We start from the raw sequence: 16554 nt of genomic DNA, 5'->3' as shown, positions 1-16554 counted from the left end.
GGCATGCGAGACCCGGTGGCTCGTGCTTTATGCGTACGCTGAGCGTGTACTAAAAAATGGGAAACCCTGCTACTCTTTCTCTTGCAAGCCTCCGTGGAAGACCGAATAGTGGCCGCCGAATTCATTCTAAACCATATGAACTATAGTGTCACAGAGGCTTCTTTCAGGTTTATGAAATTCGTGCTCAAATTTTTTAACAGGCTACGGAAACGGAAGGCAACGGAAACGTCATCGGAGAACTCCAGGCAGAGAGAGTGAACGCCTCATCCGATGTCTGCTACAAAATTTTGTCCAGCCGTCTGCTCTGGAGAGGGATGACATAAATACCATGGACCCAAGAGTTCTGCTGCCCCTTAAAGAGGTATACCTGGGCGAAGGGTGCAATTCTGTGCTGAAGTGTGCCGGTTTGCGACCTTCGTATTCGCTGTCTGTCTTTTTATCAGACAGCCGCCGTTGAGGTGAACAAGAAGCTTCCAGTTTCCGGGCTCTTCGTCATGACCCCGGTTGCCATGACTCTTTGTCAGTTCGTCACCCCGAAGACAGCCCTAAGCACAGAAGATGGAGGGAAGCTACCTGCCTTGCCGACGCTACAGAACCGCTACGCACACAGTCGAGGAAGAATGGCGAATGCTGCCTTCCTACTTCAGCAAAGATGAGAAGCTGTCATTGTTAGTCAAACCACCTGCTTTGTTTTGGGTTGATCTCCACTAAATGAGAACGTTCGGAGACAAGCAGGAGTTTCTCAACATCGTAACTTTGGCTCAGCTGGTACTATCTTTGCCCCACTCCAATGCCGCTACTGAGAGGAGTTTTGCACATGGCCGACGTGAAAAGAAAAAAGCACAATAGGCTTGGAAATGAGAATCTCAACTCCGTGCTGGTCATCAAGTCGGCATTCGCAGCTAGTGGACGCACTTGCGCTAACATGACCGTGGAACACGGGCACCCGAAGCTCCACAGCAAGCAGATGTATTGATTCTGTAGCCGAAGCTAAATAACTAAAATTAGTACAAACAAAAATTTTAATATTAGGAAACAAAACAAAACCATTTAAAATAAAAAATTGCAATTTTTTGGCGTAGCGCGGGGCGTAGGGCTATTGCGAATATTGTGTAGGGCGATGTAGGGCTTTTTGAGGTGCGGTGTGGGGCGATCTGGCCGAAATTGGTTGGCAACACTGAGCAGTCTTCGTTGACTGCTTCGTTCGAATTGGAACGGGGCTTAACATGGCGGACTGTCCGCGAAGACGGCAACGAAGCTGTCTAAACGGTAAATTGGAACGCACCCTAAATGTCTAGTGCCGCAAAATTCTGGTAGTGGTAGAGCCGTTGTTTTTATGAGGACTCACCCGTTAACATACCTATGGGACTTACTGCTTCGTGTCCCACGCACTTAAAAAACATCGTGCACCAATAATAAAAGCTTTACAAATAGATGTCGATGTTCGCAACGGCCTAATTTGCTTATTCCAGAGATAACTCACTTCTGTACTGAAATAAAACAAAATAACACTCTTGCTTGCTAGACACGTAGCGCCATCTAGTGAAAACTGGATAAACCAAAATGCGCTTCTTGATTATTTTTTGGATTTCAGTAGAGAAGTGCTGTATTTCTAAAAGAAGCAAACCAGGCCGTTAGGAACATTTCTACAAATTTCTAAAACTTTGCATTGGTACACGGTACTTTTTAAGCCCGTGGGTCCTGAATTACAAAGACCTATGGGAATCTGATCGGGTGAGTACCCCTTAAACACTGGAGAGGATGCCGCCAGGGCCCACGGACTCCTGGCGGTCGTCTGACGGGAAGGGGTTGACACTACTCTCCCAGTGATCAACTCTTTTTGCGCAGCAATCGACAATAGAGTTTATCTGACCTGACCTGGAGACCAAAAATTTAACTATTGGGGGAGGGGGGGGGGGAGAGAAAACACCATGGGGAAGAGTTCAAGGCACACTGAAGTAATTTGTAAACATCGCGGGATTACTAGCGCAAATTGTAGTCTGGGGTCTCTAGGGCATGTTTCGACCACTCTCGCTGAGTTTATGCGACTTTATTTAGTAGAAAAAAATCAATCCGAAGGCTCTGTTCTGTTGTCTGCATCCTCCTTGCCGATTTTCTATGACGTTTGGTATGATGCTTAGTCAAGCAGGCTTGGCTTGACTGCGCTACTGCACGACTCGCCGACCCTCCAGCAGAGTCAGTCGGCCGGCCGCCGACGGCTCGTCGCAATTCGTTCGCTCAGTTGAAACTAAGACACGACATGGTTTGTGCCTGGAAGAGTGTGCCATTAGTTTGTTAGTTTGTAGACTGTACCAAGCGTAGTAAGGTCTATGAAGTCAAAGTAACTCAACACAAGCGCACCTGCTACGCTTCGCTGACTATACGCGAGGAGAAAATCTAAGGCGAATTAAAGGCGGGAGCAACAAGCCCTTCAGTACAACCTTTTGCGAGAGCAAGGTCACAGAAGTTAATATAGGAACTATGGAATTACAGCCAACCGAAACTTTTATTCCAAAGCATGAAACAGATTTGCGATCGCATTTCCTGCTAAAGGAATGCAGTTGTGAATTAGGGTAACGCTTACTGCACAAGCGTTATTCAAGATATAGTCATCTAAGGTACTGGTAATGTTGAAAATAAAATAAATAAACAGGCTATACGATATATACTTTATATCTCCATTCAAATAGCGTTGTGGCTATGGCCGAGTGGTGCGAAGCACTGGGTGCATTTTATCACAATTAGCAAGTTCAAATCCTAGATAAGACTTGTCTTTTTTTAGTTATTTTTTTTCTACATAGGTAATGTTTTATATACTCAATTCACCATCTTGCGCTGAAACCTTAATTGCTACACGAGCGAGTTGGCAGACTGCGGCGCTCTGTCAAGTTTTCGTCGACGTGGTGTTGACATAAGCTGCTTGCTTGTGGGCCCAATGCAGAACTCAGTCGACTGTCGGAGTGGTGCGAACATGCCTCACGGACACGCCCATGCTAGCTCCAAAGGTAGGAGCGAAGCGCCTCGCAGTTGAGCGTCTCCGATGAGATGGAGGGCGTTCAGTCACTGCGTATGCCTCAAATTGTGAACGTTGCGAATCAAAGCCGTGCTGGCAGGCCTATCTGACGCATTTTGCAGCTGGAAACGTGGCAGAAGCGCGGTATGCAATTCCTGAGATATCCAGAATGTCAAATTAACGATAATGTCGGACGCCAAGCATGTTGTTGCACAGAACCGAAACCGAAACTGGTTTGAATTTCAATCTTGGACATCGTCCAATCACATCGCAACTCGAAAACGCGTCACTGCTGTTGTTGCGGCGGCCGCAAACGTCGTACGATGTTTTTTTTTTTTTTTTTTCAGGCTTTATAAAAAATAAATGGTGCTTTGTCGACCATATAGACTATGAAAAGTGTGTTTATTTGAGCCAGTCTATGCAATGGAAGCCAAAACAGAGGTTTTGCAAACTCACTTCAGTATCCCTTTTAAGATGGGGATGATGATCAGCGCGCTTGAGTGCTGGCGTCATTGGTCTGATAATGCTTCATGCGATGAATGAGTAACGATATCGGCTTTTACCACAGAGTTATTTTACGTCACAGGGTACACATTTGCGCTAGACACTGCAGACAGTGCATTGAGAGTGCACTTGCTAGGCCGAATAAAAAAAAAAGAGCATGCATTGCAAGGGGTGCCCTTACCTACATTTTGTCTCCCGTTGCTACTTTTGCAATGCCGACACCACATGAAAAAGCAACGGAGGCATAAATACGCAGTTACGTGATGTCCATATAGCAAACTCGAAGAAGAAGATGATAGGCACGATGATTATTATTCTGAAGATGGTGAGAGCACATACTGCTGATAATAATAGTAGATGCTGAAGAAGCGCGTGGCTTCATCGTCTTTTTCCAACGTCATTCCCGGCAAAACCCGTTTACCGCGGGCATTCAACATGGGGACGTATTAGGTCCGTGGTCACGTGCCTCATGTGCGACAGAAGCTCTGATCGCATACCTGTGAAACACAGGTTTGGACGAGGCACTGGAAAGGACTGAACGCCTCCATGCGCATCACCTTAACAACATCCCCATCTCCATTATCATCGTCACCAAATTCATCTAGTGTGGCCAGCTCGGCATCTTAGCTCGGCTAACTTAACCAGACTTCATTAAAGACCCTTTTCTCTCTCATAACAGACCGACGGAAAAATTTCCATAAGATGACGCGTGCATGAGCTGAATAATGTGGGCTGGCGGCACGGACTGCACAGTAAGACCTACTTATAATTGTTCTCGGTATCAGAGATTATGTTCGGATGATCATCATGTTTGAATAAAATGATGTTTCAATAAACAAGCTTCTGAATATTATAAACCGGGAAAGGTCGGCACTGGGACCAGCCGCTCAAAGGTATGTAATTATACCTGTCAAACACCACTAGATTGTGCCGTTCATACACGGTGCGCCGGCAACAGTAAGAGTTGCAAATAACAGAAGAGAACGACATCTGGACGCAGGTATTGGCGCACGCGGTGGTTGCTGAACGGCGGGGGCATTCGCGTGCCAGGTGCGGTGGAATTTTCGCAGTTCGCATACAACTGAATCTAATGGAATTATCACCAGGCTGATGACCACTGCGCATCGATGGCGTCTGCTATATCGTTCTGAGGGTTCGCTGAGAGATAGCTGAGCATACAAATACAGTCTACACATTTCGGTTTAAGCTTCCCCGCCAGGTGCACAAACGACGCCGCAGATGTGCGCAACAGCCCGAGGCAAGCTGTTGTAAGCACAGGAGCCAGGACTTACAGTATCTCCGTAATTAAAGAACGATCTGAGTTTAGTTTCGGCATCTCATGGGTGTCTTTTTCAAAAAAATTGCGAGAATGTTCCACATGCCCCACCCCCCACCTGCGAATCCTTAGTGCTTTCAGACTTCACAAACCTAGCCTTCAAAATGCACGCCACGCGCGCATCACCTCAGCGTCCAACTAGGATATTACCAACTCTAATTACACGTTTTGGTAGGTGAAACCGCTCTAGAATACCAAACAATTGTTATTTTACAAAGTCGCCGTATTCTAAAAAATGTATTTGAGGTACTGGCGCTAGAATCCAGGCGGTAAGTGGGAACCCCGACGACTATACCCATACTCCACCGAGGCTGAAAAGCGTAGCCGTTTTAGTAGTTGCTCACAAAAATACATGGAAAGTGTTAAGCAAACCAGTAGGTGGTATTAGTGGGTCAAGCCCGCACACTTGAAGGGCCAGATGAAATGCGCGAGCACGCCTGGCTGGAAGCGAGGAAGAAGAAGAACCACAGCGAGGCCGTCAGGACACGATAAAGTTCTGCCCCGAGGAAGAACCCGGACGATGGAGTCAGCGCTGCCCGTGACGGTCGTTCAGCCGAGCGACCCTCCCACATCCAGTAGTGCCGAGGCGGCGAACCCAGCGGCGGAGAGCCTCTGGGCGAGGCAACTCGAAAATTCGACCTCGGTCATGTGCATCGTGATGACCCTCGTAGTAATGTTCGCCCTGGTCGTGCTGCTTCAGACCCGCATGACGGACAACTCGTCCTTCCGCGACCTCATGATCCTCAGAGGGGTCACCATGGGCCGCAAGCGCACCGGGAAGTTCGACCTACTTGAACCGGACTCCGCGGGCGACGAGGGCGTCAACGGCACTGCCGCACCCGCCGCCACTGCTCCCGCAAGGAGGCTTGCTGCCCGTCGCCGAGCCCCGTCAGCGCTTCTGCCGAAGCAGGTCTTTGACAGCGATGAGGTTAGGCTGCTACGGCTACTCACTACCTGTCCTCACGCTTCACCTTCTCAGAATGATCGTTAGTTGCAAATCAGCACGAAGAACCATTGCGGCCAGGTAAACTGGCCTTACCATGAGGCGGCTATAATACGCATGCCCAAAACTGGCCAGTGTCGAAGGCTTGACAACCTCATTGTCAGCCTATTTTATGTCTCCTGCAAAACGAAGGCCTCTCCCAACTCCGCCACCCGCTATCATGCGCCCTCCAAATCCAGTTTAGCCAATAAATTCTCCGACGGGCCTCACCCCTGCCTGTATTTTCGCATCTCGGTAGCCGTACTGTTACTCTGGTGGACAACGAGTGTTCAGTGTTGCGAATGACATGCCCAACCCAAGTCCACTTTTCTACCACACCACATGGGAATGCCAAAGCGCAACGGCTTCCCCAAAATCAGAAACCCTAATGCGGAGCAATGGGAGGCACTGCTGGCCAGCGCCTGCTGTGAAGACCAGATCGGTCTGATTCAGCGGGCGCGCAAAGCAGCAGAGACCGTTGGAGCCGTGGACCGAGGGTACCACCCCTGCTGACCCCGACGGAAACTGTAGCACGTGGCACGAGCCCTCGGTGGAGTGCCGCCCAACCACTGAAAAACAAACGTTTTCCCTCCTCCTCCTCCTCCTTCATTTTAGCCGCAATGTCTTCCACCCGAGTTTGTTTTCTGATATGGGACGGTAGTTTCCTATCCCTTAGAGTTGCTGCTGTCACCATTCTTTCAAGTTCTGTTTGGGCCGATCTTCATTTGAGCAGGGATAGCGTTTCTGCCCCATCCACAACTCACTACCGGCAGTACGCTTTGCTCGTATAACTTTATTTTTACCGACACAGATAGCCTCCGGTTCATTACTTCAGGGTGTTTGTCGAATGCAACACAGGCAAAGCTAATACTGTGCTTGCTCTCCTAACGTTTCTTATTGCCACTAACCACTTGTCCAAGTATTACAGGCTGCTATTGTAACCTAACCGACGATGTAAGGGCGTACTTATGTTTTGTCTGTATGCGTAAAGAGGAATACGCATTATTGCATACTTGCAGGTGTGACATAACTGCGATCGCTCGCGAAATATGTGTATACGGCACAATTACGGGTAGGTGATGACAGACGTCTGGCGTCCGAAATATCTTCCAACTGTGCTGACGTGCCAACCAGTCTTTGTTACACGGCTGCTACTTGGGCCCTTCATGCCACTTGTTAAAGGAGTACTGACACCACATTTTGACGCCTAAACATTGATACAATTGGCTTCAGTAGTTTGTACAGATGTCTCACAGAAATTTTTGCAGCGATCCGAGGCCGGAATCACATCTAAAATCGATTTTGATTGTCTCGACAGCGAGCTTCCACAAATCGGCAGCACTAGCGAAATCGCTTTCGGTGTGACGAAACACCGGCCTGCGTGTCTGGCCGGTTCAGGGTGACGTCATATAGTCGTTTGCGGAACCGGAAACGATATCCTGCGCTGCTGTTGTCGGTGGTATTCGTTTGGGCAGGAGACGTGGGCGTAGCTGTGTGAGCAATGCTTGTAAACTTTGCGTGTTCAACGTCTTTGCTCTTCAGTTCGTGGCCGGCACATGGTGTTCCCTTGCACTGGTGCCGAAAACTGCGCGGTGCCGGCACCGCGCGGTGCGCGATGTCGACGAGCTCCGCGGTGCACGTCGACGAGCTCGCCCAAGTTGTGCTATGGCAAGCTCGCGGAATGCGAAGTACTGCTTGTGGAAGCCTGTCCGAGCAAATCGACGACGACGCCAAGATGCATTATTTTCCACGCGACGACATGCAGCGCTAAACGTGGACTGAGTTCGTGCGCGGTGGCGGCCGCAAGAACTGTCGCCCAAGCCAGCGGGCTCGGCGTTGCTCTGGTCAGCTTGGGTGTTGGGAACTTTAGGCGACTATTTGATCGCTGGTATCTGTACAACTGCGAATGACCATCCCTTACGCAACTTTTCACCACACTATCATCCCCTTTTTCGCGTATGGAGCTTTATTTTGGCGATAATTTCCGTTTCAGCGATCGGTGACCAAGACATCTGTCGTGGTGGCGCCATCTAGCGCGCAGGTGGCGCCATCTTTCGGCCGCTCGCCGCACCGCGGTGCCGGCAGTGCTGGGTCGGAGCGCCGAACCTCCGCTGCCGGTCAGCGTAGGCTTACCATCGCAGCAAATATCTGAACGCCACTTTTAAATTCAGCGCTGATAAGAACCTCTAGCACAATTTTTCAACACACTAACATCTACTTTCTCGCAAGTGGAACTTCTTTTTCGCAATCAGATTGATTAGAAGAGTGGGGACAAGCTGTTGCTATCACGGTCTGCGCCGGTTCAAGCCGCAGTGATATTAAAAAACGGACGACGGCGAAGACATCGCGTGCCTAATCGCCTGGCCAAATAAAGTTGTTCTGTCTGTCGGGTGGCAGCGACTCATCCGAGTCTGACGATTCCGACATCATGTCGACTGCGCGGGCGAGTGCGGACCATGTGCAATCGTAGCAGACGATGCGGCGACCGTCCCTGACGTCACGGGTGAGACCGTGACGTAAGGCTGGCCCCATGGCTGGCGCGCTTGCAGGCTGGCCTTCGAACGGCCATTTTCTCGCGCGGCGACCAAATTTGAAACTGGTTGCAATAAACATGCTATAATTAATTCTGCGTTGGCGGCTGACGGCTATCGGTTCGATTTTCGTAATTACTGGGCCAATAGGTATTCTTTACAGCATAAAAACTGAAATCGACAAATTTCGTGTCAGTACTCCTTTAAATGACGTGGCGACTCCCAAGCTGCAGGCCACGTCATCGTTATGGAGTGGCTGCAAGGAACGCGAAGGCGACTAGACCTGAACTCCTGACGGAAAAGACCACGGGATGCTGCGTCACCGAAGCGCTTTCAGTATTAGCTGCCATCAGCATAGGGCACGTCTTGTGGAACTTGGCATTACCACTGTCATGAGGCGAACCAAGAGAGGAGTGCCGATACACAATCTGGATGTTTCGATGATCTGCTATAACAGATGATACCCGAGACAGTAATATACCCGCCTGAATACGGAATGGGAATGTGCGAATAGGAAGCTCTTACTTCGGCACGTCACGTGACCGCCATAAAACAGGGTATTTTTGACAAATATATGGTAATCAAATAGTACATTCGCTTCAAAAAAAAATTTACACCATGTTCGCTTCTCTAAGACTGCCAGAAACGTCAAGTGATTGTCCGTAGGAATTTTATATATGTGGAATGTATGGAAAACACATGGCGTCTAATTTCGTCTGTTATTGAAGGCAGAAACACGAAAACTCTGGCAAACGTTTTTATTGTGAGAATAACCTAATTGCATGGTTTTTCGAAAGAATATCTGGTTTAGTTATGCCTCGGCACGATATGCTCTGTATGAACTCCGTATTCCCATAATTCCGTAAATACAGAACGTTTCAGTACGGTACTACCTGTAATATTTATATTACCTGTAACGTTATGTGTATACTTCATGTGGGCCTTACGAAGGCGAGAGGTGCTGGCCAAAGAACAACAAAATAAATTAACATGAATACTTAAAACAGCGCTTGGGATTGTGCTTCCCACAAGGAAACACATTAATCAATTTCCGCTGCGCTAGGCCGCAATTTAAATGTTCAGAGATGTGCGTAAAATTTGCAACACACTCACCTAAACGCCACCGCACCAGTTTTGCCGGCATAGTTTGATGAGTGCAGTTTATTATATACCATGTACAAAGTTCACGAAGATTCCGCTGACTATGCTGACTCCGGTGATTCCGCTGACTCTGAACCGCAGAGATGGCTCAGAGGTACAGCACTCGCCTGGTATGCGGGAGGTACAGGGTTCGGATCCGCGTACCACCGGACACCCACCGGTTGCTTTAATGGGTACAGGCATCCCTGGTCGAGTGCGGACCCTTGAAAGGGGAACTCACCCCTGAAACGTTGCCTTTACCCTTGCGAGGGCCCCTGACCCTTGTCCACCTGGCGGTATCCCCTGCCATTATGCCACGTTTCCGCATGGCCGGGGTTTGAAAGAGTCTGGCGGCATGTCCTGCCACAGGTGGTTACAAGTTGAGCGTCCACAGTGGCTGTGGAAGGCACCATTTGCATTGTGTGCCTTGGTGGCGCCGGGCACCTACCGGTAAAATAGGTACAAGCGACTTCCCTGCCTGGCGCTCAGCCCTTGTGTGGGACTAAAACGCTTGGGAAGTTTACTCGGCTTGCACGGGAAATCGCCACTATGGAAACGAGTGGCTGCAAAAATGCAGGAAACTCTTTTTTTGATTAACCGGTAACTTTATTACTTGGAAGTAAATTTAGCGGATTAAATGTGCACCTTATATTCAGGGCTCACGGTTTTCGAAGTTTATTTTTAGTAAAATTAGGAGCATGTTTTTCAGAATTTATTTTTTAGTGAAATTTGGTGTTTTTCGAAGTTTATATCTTGTAAATATCCTATTATTCCTAATCCGGATTTTATACCGTTCTATTTTAAACACTCCAAATAATAGGTGAATTGATATCTGTACACGAACAACTCCAAACGGTCAGAGTAAACTTTTGTCTCAGAGGTTCCGATGGCAGGCACATACATATATGCACAAGCACGAAGAGTTACACACAAGTCATGTATGTTTCTCCTATTACAACCTTAAAGCTTGTTGGGGCAATACAATGTTATTTCATAGCTCTGGAAGTTTGCAAAATCGTTCATGAGCCGGTTTATGCCACTATAGATAACCCTTGTTTAGACAACTGTACTAGTCTAGAAAGAAAACAAAGGAGCCCCGTTGTGGGACCGGTGGCCATTCGTAGTTATCGCCAAAAAGTGCGGAGGTCCAGGGCGGCGCCAATACCTTGCCGTATATCTTGAAGTCCGAACTTCAGCATATACCGTCATTATTAACATGAAAGTGTTTTATATCTGGGGTCCACCAGGATCTCACGACGTCACATCCGTCACGGAAGTGACATCGCCAGAGAAATTTCGAGTGACGTGGCTGCGCCGGGATTCGAGCCACGAATTCTTTCGCTGCAACGGGAGGTACGAAAAGCGGTCCCGACTGTGCTATGAACAAACCCGTGAATAGGCCGACAAATGCGCCTTAATCGTTCCTTTCCGATGGTGCTGCCATCTACGAGAGGCGAAGCGAAGTAGTGCATCATGACGCTAATGAGCGCCGACAGTTGGCGCCTCGATGCCACCGCCTACGTGTACGCGGGACGCGGAACGTAACTTGTGGATGTCGTAACGTAACTTGTGGATGTCACGCTCGTGACGCAGTCTGCTGCTCTTTTCGCTGCACAAACGCTTCACTGCCAACACGTTTGGTTTCGTTCGCACGGGCGGTTTGCGAACGCCAGTGGTTTCAGTCAAATTTACGCAATGCTCCGACGCATGCAATCCAGTGTCTCACGTTGATGCGTATAAGGGTGCCATACCGACGAAATATAAATAGCGATGTGCAAGATCATATCGGTGCACAATAAATATTCAACTGCTCTTGTGAAGGCACATTTCACTTTCGTGTTTTACCGGTTCCGATGGAAGAGAGAACAGCCACATTTTTTTTTCAGCACGATGGTCATTACGGTCATATTTTGGCGTCCTGTACTCTAAAATCGGTGTTTATCTGATAAATCAGAATAGTCCAAACTTTCACCGGCGATTGTTTTTCGGATTTTCTCAGATAAATTCGAAAACCCGGAGCCCTACTTATATTTACGCCGCATTATAGTACCATAAACCATTTTTGTTCGGCATTTGTTTTAACGGCGTACTTTTTTTTTAGGTGGTGGCCCGAGACGACGCCGTAGAAACTCCTCCCGAGTACGCAGATTTGACCTCCACGTTGCTACCCGAGGCTGCCCTGGGCCGCACTGCACGATCCGTGTGCATGGTTCACGACCACCCGAGCAACAGTGGCCGGTTACACCGACCGCGCACCTGCAATTCGACGGCACTGGAGCCCAGCCAGCTGCCCACCCACTTCTGCACTGACATCGTGTACTGCTGCTTCGGCCTGGACCAGTTCTTTAACGTGACCACGACGACAGAGATGCTCAGGTTTCTCCAGAATCTGCCCCGCAAGACCGAGTTGACGCGCTTTTGGCTGGCGGTCGGAGACGGAGAAGCGGCCAACGGAAGGTTCTCGGTCGCTTGTCGGGACGAGAAGTCGGCTCTCATTCTGGCCATGAACATCCTAAGTTGGCTCAAGGCGTACGACTTCAAGGGAGTCTTCCTGCACTGGACGTACCCGACCCTCCAGGAGACCCACCTGCATGTCAGGCTGCTGAAGCTCATGAAGGAGCTGTACAAGCTCACGGGCAAGGTCGTGGGCGTCGTCGTGCCGTTCGAGCAGCAGCTGCGGGAACGCTTCGACATGCCGGCCCTCGTGTCTCTTCTGGCTCCCTACAGCATCCTGGTGACGCCACCGCTAATGGCTGCGCAGCAGCCTTCTTTCTCGAAGACCTTCGCGCCATTCAAGATGGACTTTCTCTACAAGTATCCACGCATCCTCTGGGAAACCAAGGACAACGTTCTTCGCAAGGATGGTCGCTACCACCTCTGCTACATGACTTCACTCGCCGGCTGGTCTTTCACCATGGCTCGCCCGACCAACAGGAGCGGCTCTGGAAGTATGGCTTTGGGTCCAGGCAGAGCTTTTCCAGGTTCGGCGCAGCCTGGGCGACTGGCGTTCGATGACGTCTGCAATGCGACGTACGACATTGAAGACGACACGAAGTTCAGCGTGCTGGCAGTCAGCGGCCGGAACTTCGTGGCCTACACGAATCCCAAGGTGTACCTCAAGATACTGAGTGCGCTGGCCAATTCTACCAAGCATGGAGGCTGTCTTGGTATTTGGGACATGTCTTGGGACGATTATTGTGGCTTCTGTGGCTTCGGTACATTCCCATTCACTGGCGTCCTTTACAGCGCCCTCTTCGAAACTGAGCAGGGGCATTAAACGTGGCTTCAAACCTGCCTTGACACCCATTCAGTATTTCAACGTTGATGAGTGTATCCTAATGTTGCCGCTACCAGAATACTATCGTGCGTAGTAAGTCTACATCTCACCGGTAATAAATAGCGATGCATTTCATATAATATAAACTGCAGAGAATGTGGCTGTTTCTTAGGTACTTGTAGTAATTCCGCCTTGCGAAGACAATAAAAATATACAAAACTTTCAATCTGTGAAGCTCACCAGCTAGAACAAAACATTTATAGACCACACTTTTACTGCAAAGGTCGGTGTGCCTTCCTAGTGAAAAATCAACTAGTATGCACGAATGCTAGGAAGGAGTTTACTAAACAACACGCACAGCAGCGTATTTAGGGGCGACAATGTTACTGGGGCACCTAGCTGGTAGCTTCCTTCTTGTATAAAATCATGTTTCAATCTAGCGTACACCCACCGCTGTATATGCACATACCGGTGTTACTATTGTGGTTACACACATCGAAATTCTTTCTGGCTGCTGAAAAGAATCAAGCCTCGCATGCGTACTACGCTTTACGTGTGGTTAAAGATTACTCTCATCAAAAATGTTTAGGTACTAGTAAAGTCATCGCATGCAGCTGCTACAGTTAAGTTTTCATGAACCCGACATGAAACACGACTGGCATTCACGCTAGTTGTACAATGTGCAAGTGTGGCATTAGACTAGTCTGTAGAAGCATTTATTGTCGGCAGTTCTAGCGGTAAAACCAAGCATCAACTTTGCTATTATCACATCGATGCATCACGCACACAGTCACAGTACACGACAGAGGCCCTAGAGCACCTTGTCTGGCAGTTTAAGCCTCTTGATGAGCCGCCCCCTCGCCGTGGGAGGGCCAGGTTTCTTCCTAAACCACTTGAGATACCAGGGCGTGTCGTCAGACTTGCTCGCGTTGGGCGTGGTCGTGGAAGAAACACCATCCGCGGCACTCTGGACCTTGAAGACGACGGCGGTCTCGTTCTCCCCGGGCGGCGTTCGCGAGTAGAAGGCGAATTCGTCCGGAAACGCGTCCACAGGAGGTGTGTTCCAGATGTCGTCGTCGCTGCCGTTCGTCCTGGTGCCACCCCGACGCCTCGAACCCTGCTGATGGTTGGCGGCCAGCCTGGAGGCCGACTCCTCGCTGTGTTTCCGCAGCCAGACGTGCATGACGAGCACGATGAGCGTGAACATGGTGGCAACGTAGAAGACCACAGCCGGGTTCTGGCCCACCGATGCGCCCAGCGGCGTCCGGCCCCGAAGCACGCCTAGCATGGTGTGCCGCCGCCTCTGGTTGTGCTGTTTACCTCTGGGCCGGCTTCGGTGATCTATTCCCTGGCCATTGCTGCAGTTGGGTAGCCTTTAACGGCTACACAGAGGCCGAACTGACGAGAGCTGGAGATTGGTGACGACCAACGCCTCTTGGTTCCGCTATTTACCTCTTGGCCAGCTCCAGTAACCTATTCCAGTGGCCATAGCGGCAGTTTGGCAGCTTTTAACAGCTACATGGACGCTGAACTGAGGAAAAGGGGGATTGGTGGTACGGTCACTCCTTCTGGTGTCGAGGGCAGTTGAAGAGGAGCTCGAAGGGTCTTAAATTGAAGACTCCTCCACATTTCTCTTAGCAATAAACGATTATTCTCTCTCTCTTTTATCCCTTTTTTTCTTTCTCTCCCTCTCTTTTGGCGACTTGAATTATTGTCATGTGTACCCTTTTGTGCGAAGCGACCCCTAAGGAATGAACTATAGAAAAAGATCCGGTCTGCGGGTGGCTATTTTTACAACTAACACCTATAACTTCCCTGCTAAGCTCCGCCAACTTCTGAGTTAGCTGTTTCATTCGTTTCTGGCCTTAAATTTCCACTATGATTCACAAGCGGAATCCACATTCACGGGCCGCTCGAAAAGAAGAGGACGCATTTTCAAAGGCTATGTCGCTGAACAGGCAAGAGGTTTCCCTGCTATTCATTGGTCAATCCTGTATGGCGCGCAGTGTATCACACTTAAAGGATCGTCATCGTGCCCGTAACACTGCAAGGACACGTCGTCCCAAAATATCACTAAGGTCTGCCAATGGGTTCATCCTGTGAGTCTTTTTTGTGTAAAATGAAATCGGTCATGTGTACGCTTTTGTGCGAAGCGACCCCTAAGGAATGAACTACAGAAAAAGATCCGGTCTGCGGGTGGCTATTTTTACAACTAACACCCATAACTTCCCTGCTAAGCTCCGCTAACTTCTGAGTTAGCTGTTTCATTCGTTTCTTGCCTTAAATTTCCACTATGATTCACAAGCGGAATCCACATTCACGGGCCGCTCGAAAAGAAGAGGACGCATTTTCAAAGGCTATGTCGTTGAACAGGCAAGAGGTTTCCCTGCTATTCATTGGTCAATCCTGTATGACGCGCAGTGTATCACACTTAAAGGATCGTCATCGTGCCCGTAACACTGCAAGGACACGTCGTCCCAAAATATCACTAAGGTCTGCCAATGGGTTCATCCTGTGAGTCTTTTTTGTGTAAAAGGAAATCGGTCATGTGTACGCTTTTGTGCGAAGCGACCCCTAAGGAATGAACTACAGAAAAAGATCCGGTCTGCGGGTGGCTATTTTTACAACTAACACCCATAACTTCCCTGCTAAGCTCCGCTAACTTCTGAGTTAGCTGTTTCATTCGTTTCTGGGCTTAAATTTCCACTATGATTCACAAGCGGAATCCACATTCACGGGCCGCTCGAAAAGAAGAGGACGCATTTTCAAAGGCTATGTCGCTGAACAGGCAAGAGGTTTCCCTGCTATTCATTGGTCAATCCTGTATGGCGCGCAGTGTATCGCACTGAAAGGATCATCATCGTGCCCGTAACACTGCAAGGACACGTCGTCCCAAAATATTACCAAGGTCTGCCAATGGGTTCATCCTGTGAGTATTTTTTGTGTAAAAGGAAATCGGCTGTTAGTGCTTTCCACAAGCGCCTTCTGCCTTATCCATACAGCCACGTGAACATCATTTATATCGATGTCGCCTCGGTCGGCTGATGTTGTTTATTTATTATAAATGCTGATTTTGGGGCGTAGTTTGTTAGTTAGATCCAACCACCAGAAGCCGATTCTCAGGAATGTGGCACCAAGCTCGAACCTAATTTTATCTCGTGATGATGATCATTTGTGTTTATTGGCGCAAGGCCAGCTAGGGAAAAGAGCACCAAAAACATGGTTATTTATGACACACTTGCAAGTGTAAATACTAAAATATTACAGTAAGAACAAAACAAAAGTGAAGCGAAATAAAATCCAATGAATATGGCTGGTGCATAGGGCAAGTTGGTGATTACACATGATATGAGATGAGTTCTAAAAGGTGAATATCTGTCCAAAATTTACAAGTACATTTATCCGAAAACATGGGGTTATATCCCAGAAAGTATAATGGATGCAGCGGAAAGTTGTATCTGTATAGCTCTGGAAAGTGTTTATGTCATGTTGTGTCTTGTGCTTTGCATTGTGTGAGGATGTGTGTTACAGATAGGCCCTCTCCGCACCAGCTACCCTAATTTTCTCTCACGTAAGTGACGTTTTCTCTTTGAATTAAAAATTCAACGTTCGGTTACAGCACAAATGCCTCAGTTACTGTTCGAAAATTCCGCTCTGATCCGCCAACATTGTAAACTGACTCAGGCTGTATGTGCTTTTTTTTCTGTGTGTGCACAGAACTGGAAAAGCAGAAAAGAAAATTTGGCGAGTGTCGCTTCAGCTATGCGCATC

At 48.7% G+C, this 16554-nt stretch overlaps 1 protein-coding gene across 1 annotated transcript; it reads left to right on the top strand.

The window, feature by feature from the left end:
* Window positions 1-5373: 5373 nt before the first annotated feature.
* Window positions 5374-12802, top strand: LOC144168624 (acidic mammalian chitinase-like). The gene is made up of 2 exons (XM_077697571.1): window positions 5374-5781; window positions 11608-12802. The coding sequence occupies exons 1-2, from the start codon at window positions 5374-5376 to the stop codon at window positions 12781-12783; spliced, it is 1584 nt and encodes a 527-aa protein (XP_077553697.1). The 3' UTR covers window positions 12784-12802.
* The last annotated feature ends 3752 nt before the right edge of the window (window positions 12803-16554 follow it).

Source organism: Haemaphysalis longicornis, unplaced genomic scaffold (assembly GCF_048455015.1).
Source record: "Haemaphysalis longicornis isolate Haplotype H1 unplaced genomic scaffold, Haemaphysalis longicornis Haplotype H1 scaffold_2, whole genome shotgun sequence".
NCBI lineage: Eukaryota > Metazoa > Arthropoda > Arachnida > Ixodida > Ixodidae > Haemaphysalis > Haemaphysalis longicornis.
This window is presented reverse-complemented; position numbering and strand designations above follow the sequence as displayed.

Coding starts and splice junctions, on each gene's coding strand:
- LOC144168624 (XM_077697571.1), top strand. CDS start 5,374: ATGGAGTCAGCGCTGCCCGTGACGGTCGTTCAGCCGAGCGACCCTCCC. Junction 5,782..11,607: donor AGGTCTTTGACAGCGATGAG/GTTAGGCTGCTA, acceptor CTTTTTTTTTAG/GTGGTGGCCCGAGACGACGC.